Source organism: Daphnia pulicaria, chromosome 2, assembly GCF_021234035.1.
Source record: "Daphnia pulicaria isolate SC F1-1A chromosome 2, SC_F0-13Bv2, whole genome shotgun sequence".
Classification (NCBI taxonomy): Eukaryota; Metazoa; Arthropoda; class Branchiopoda; order Diplostraca; family Daphniidae; genus Daphnia; species Daphnia pulicaria.
This window is the reverse complement of record NC_060914.1, coordinates 2,686,464-2,690,789: the sequence shown is the minus strand read 5'-3', so window position 1 is coordinate 2,690,789 and position 4,326 is coordinate 2,686,464. Positions and strand designations below refer to the sequence as shown.

General features: G+C 40.0%; 1 protein-coding gene across 6 annotated transcripts; it reads right to left on the bottom strand.

Moving 5' to 3' along the window:
* Positions 1 to 958: 958 nt before the first annotated feature.
* LOC124327049 (tubulin monoglutamylase TTLL4-like) lies at positions 959 to 4,279 on the bottom strand. Of its 6 annotated transcripts, none has more exons than XM_046785882.1 (13): positions 4,135 to 4,252; positions 3,952 to 4,077; positions 3,486 to 3,884; positions 3,214 to 3,420; positions 2,953 to 3,140; positions 2,795 to 2,886; positions 2,633 to 2,735; positions 2,492 to 2,563; positions 2,293 to 2,428; positions 2,103 to 2,229; positions 1,755 to 2,025; positions 1,288 to 1,691; positions 959 to 1,213 (listed from the first exon to the last, which is right to left on the bottom strand). In XM_046785882.1, the coding sequence occupies exons 3-13, from the start codon at positions 3,811 to 3,813 to the stop codon at positions 1,045 to 1,047; spliced, it is 2,097 nt and encodes a 698-aa protein (XP_046641838.1). In that variant the 5' UTR covers positions 3,814 to 3,884; positions 3,952 to 4,077; positions 4,135 to 4,252; the 3' UTR covers positions 959 to 1,044. The 6 variants fall into 6 exon arrangements, with proteins under 6 accessions (XP_046641838.1, XP_046641840.1, XP_046641842.1 ...); XM_046785884.1 differs by having other exon boundaries at positions 3,952 to 4,086; positions 4,204 to 4,240; XM_046785886.1 differs by lacking the exon at positions 3,952 to 4,077 and having other exon boundaries at positions 4,204 to 4,279.
* Positions 4,280 to 4,326: the final 47 nt, after the last annotated feature.

Sequence of the window (4,326 nt, the reverse complement as noted above, 5' to 3'; positions counted from 1 at the left end):
TGGAGAAATGGCAAGAATTTTTCTTTTAAACAACTTTTTTTTTTCACATCGCCCATTGTTATTTTTATATATTCACTTTTTATTTGAACGTTAATTACGGCGACTGCGCGGGGGGTAGTGCCGGTTACTTCACTTATTTATGACGTAACGGGTTGTATAATCCAAACCAAACAAAGCTACTCCGCCGTATGCCAACTAGATCCTTTTTCGAGTGAAAAACTTTTCATTTCTGGACGACGACCAAGAGGGGGTTCCCCTTTTTTCCTTTTGTTTGATTACCTAATCAACGAAGGGGTTGTGTGTTGTCACGTGCCCACGGGGAAAACTATATGACTGCGTCACATATACCACCACCACCACCTTGTGTGTATAATGGGGAGAATACCGACAACTAGAAAACGATATATTTGATGGCGAGGGGGGGATTGAGTAGAGAGAGGGGGGTGATGAAGGGTGGCCAGCGCCAGCAGCTGATGGGCTTTTTTTTTCGGGGGGGTTAAGTTAGATTAGATCGTTGCGGACAGTTGTGGGTTTGATGGTATAAGAGTGGCAGATCTCTCCTAGGGGCTGTGAAAAAAAAATAAAAAAGAGAAAACTGAAAAAGAGATAGACAAGACTATAATTACGGTGCACACACACACAAGCGGCGGAAACTGCATCCTAAAAAAGAAGAAGGGGGGGGGGCCGAGGGGAGATGACCCTCTCGTCCGCTTGTCGCTTTTCCTAGGTATGTAATCTTTCTTTCTCTCTGATGGAAAGGTGAGGGTTAGTTTCCCGTCACAGCAATTACACACAGACAACAGACAAATGCGCACAGGAGGGGGGAATTGTTTTGTGTACATAGAAGCTCTGGCAACTTTTCAGATAACCAACTCTTTTTGTGTGTTGCGAGTCAAAATTTTTTTAACCTACAAGTCACTTTGTGTGGAAATAAAAATAAAACGGAAAATCAAACGAGTTGTGGAAACACTCAATTCATTTTCATATTTTTTTTGTGTGTGGTTAAAACATATTCGGAGACGCAAATCGAATAAATTTGATGATCTAGTTTAGAACTTTCTTCTCAAGTTGGGTTTTCAGATAATCAATGGCTAAAGTTCTATCGGTCCCGAATTTCTTATGCCATTCGTTTAAAAGTAAATCGTAGTATGACGTTTTCTCCATGAAACGAAAGTAACGCTCTGAATTATCAGCCGGGAAGACTCTGGTGAACCTATTTCAAACAGACGAAACAATTTGTAAAAATAAAAGTAGAAAACGCAAGTGCAATTTCGATTAGAAACTCACCCGTGACTTTGACTCAATTCATCTTCCGTTTCGATTAAATGTTGTATATCGCCTCGAGTTAAATTGTCCAGAATGGTGGATTCATCGACAACGTCGACTCGGTTCTCAATTTCGGCGCTTTGGTTTTGAACCGTCCACGAATTTCCATTGGGCACTGCCACAACGCGCTGAACGGCAGTCTCGTAAAATTCGTTCTTCTTTTTCTCTTCTTCGCTCAGCTCGTAGTTGTACGTCGAAGGATTGACGCAGTACTGCGATCCCTCGTCGCTTCCAGCAGTCGCTTCGCACATTTGTTCCTTGAAGTGAGTCGAAATGTATTCGGCTAAATGTTGTTTACTCAAACTGTTGACGTTGTTTGGGAACTGAAAACAGGCCATGTTGAGAACATCTTTGATTAAAGGACCCTGCAATCACAAAATGATTAAGTGAATTGAGACTGATAAAATATACGTCATCAAACAGTTTACCTTTACGGAAAGATCGAGCGACGAAGTTGAGTGCAACGACGGCGAAATGTTGACTTCCAACAGCCAAGGCTTTAGGTCAGAGTCCAACAAAACATCGAAACCAAAGAGTTCGAAGCAGGAATAGCGATTCGAGACATTATTTTTCAGCATGTCGTTGAGGGCTGGTGCGACACTCAGCAGAGTTTTAATCACAATATCTCTCAGAGAGGATTTGATGGCTTCGACATCGACACCCAGGCCGAGAAAGTAGGTCCACAAGCTTTGCAGAGTCCTGTAATCGACACACAAGTGATCAAATAACTGCAACATAGGAGCCCGACTGGTTTAAAACGTAATTGAGTAACAAACCATTTATGTCCTTGACACGAATTGGCATCTTCGTTGGCCACGTACCCCTCGCAGTGTTTGTTTACACTGTAGTTAGTTAGATGAACGTACAAGTCATTGAGGGTATTCATTTCAGTCGAGTAAGCCACTAAAAGAAAAGGACAAAGCGTTTAGCGGTTTAGAATGAAAGACAATAAAGATTAAAACTTACGCGACGCAAAGCGGACCAGCCCATTTTCAAAGAGGTAGATTCTGAGTGGGTTGACGCTGGTGATGAAGACGTAAAGCCGAATATCAAATTTAGTGCCATTAATTAGATAAGGATTTTTCACATAGGATTGAACAACCTGTCGATAGAAAAATGCATGAAAAGAGTTTCCAACTTAAATGATAACAACAACAAGACGCACCAAAGGTTTCTTTCTTGGCAACTGACTCCATTCGTGAATGACTTGAATACCAGTACCTCTTGCGGATGCAGGCTGTAAATAAATGAATAAATAAAATACAGATGCGCTCAATACACGGCCGACTGAATAGATAAAATTTACCGGTTTAATTATCCAAGGTACATCGGTAGTACTTCGACTCCACTGCTTTCTTAGTAAACGCAAGTCGTGAGGTAAAACAAACGTTTGGGGAAGAAATCCAAATCTAAAAGAGACCGAGATTGATAAATTGAACACATCCTAATAAGACCGTGAGATACACACTCGTCATTTCCAAACTTTGCAACCATCTTTTGCATGTTTCGCCACAGACGGTCCTTTCTTCCGATTTGAAATGTACCAGGAAAATGATTGACCTAAGTGAAAACAAGAAAAATGTGAACTCTTCGTCTCGTTAAGTGAAACGGTAAAATATCTCTTACCTTTTGATGTTCCAAAATAGCTGTAAACAGTGGACTCTTCATATGTTTCCCCCAAGTACCAATCCAATCCTTGGGCTCCTTAATGACTCGAAACCCAGAATTGACAACAGTTTTTCTAACTACAATTGGAGTAATGGTACTAAGTTTCCATTTCAAACACCGACGTATAGTCCAGGGTAGCTCAACCACTAAATCGAAGATACCAAGTGAATTTTAACATGGGGAAAATGAACAACATTACAAGTAATTAAATTCTAATACCTTTCTCATCATGCAGACAAAAATTTAGATAAGGAGGGACACCAGAGAAAGCAGAGAAGCGTAAGGCAGGTTGAAAAACTTCTGTTTTGTCACTGGAAATATTTAATGGAGTATCTTCATTGGCATCACATGCATCACACTCTTCTTCAGTAATGTAAGAGCATGACTCTTCATCACCTGGGATTTGAACAATTTCTGAGTCCAACTCTGAAAAATATAAAACATTTTTGTAGAATAGTACACATTAGTTTTGAAATCAATACTCATTTTACCTTCCCCAGAAAAGTTTGAGGCAAGCGAAGGCACAGAGCTGGATGCATCACAGTCATTTTCCGACTGAACAGTACTGTAACTCAATTTACCATTAATTTTGGCTTTTTTGCAGATTGAATTTGACAGTCTGTCCAGAGAGGAAGCTTTGCTTTTCCCATTTGTTGCGTGAAAAGGATGGATTTTCTTCAAGCCTTTTTTCACTAGTTTTTTCCTCACTACCACGGGTTTTGCTTTGTTGTTCTGTTGGTCTGACAAAATTGAACTGCTGTGCTGGCATTCATTGCCTGATTCAGTAACAACTTTTTCGATCATTCTGGGTTTTGGCATGTGTTACTGATAAGGCAAGGTCCTTCAGAAGTGGTGGCCTTGGGTAGTTATTGGTAATCAAATTTGGCTACCTGTGGAATGAAGAAAACTCAATTAGCATATGATGTAATAATTATTACAATTTTTCTGCTTTCATACAGAGCAATCATGTCTCCACCCACACACTGACTATTCAGACCACAAGCATTGTTAAAAGGACCAACAAAACGTTTTAGCGCGGGAAATTTTCTGACGTTCAACTAATTCTTCAGCGTGTTATACCGACTAAGTACACTAAGTTTATTAACAAAAGTAAAAAATTATAGACACAATAAACCTGACTTAAGCAGCAACGGCAAGTAGTTTTCCCAAATTTCCAAGATATTATAACTAATTTGAAAGTGTGCTCACATTCGATCGTCACTTCAGTACTTCACTCGTTGGAACTGGAACGTAGTCTGCTAGCGTGGTTTTGAAAAGGAAAGAGAAGGTAAGAGTCATCTTGCGGTTGAATTTATAAAGTCTCTTTAAAAA

Coding starts and splice junctions, on each gene's coding strand:
- LOC124327049 (XM_046785886.1), bottom strand. CDS start 3,813: ATGCCAAAACCCAGAATGATCGAAAAAGTTGTTACTGAATCAGGCAAT. Junction 2,736..2,794: donor GCAAAGTTTGGAAATGACGA/GTGTGTATCTCA, acceptor GGTCTCTTTTAG/ATTTGGATTTCTTCCCCAAA. Junction 1,692..1,754: donor CGCTCGATCTTTCCGTAAAG/GTAAACTGTTTG, acceptor TTGTGATTGCAG/GGTCCTTTAATCAAAGATGT.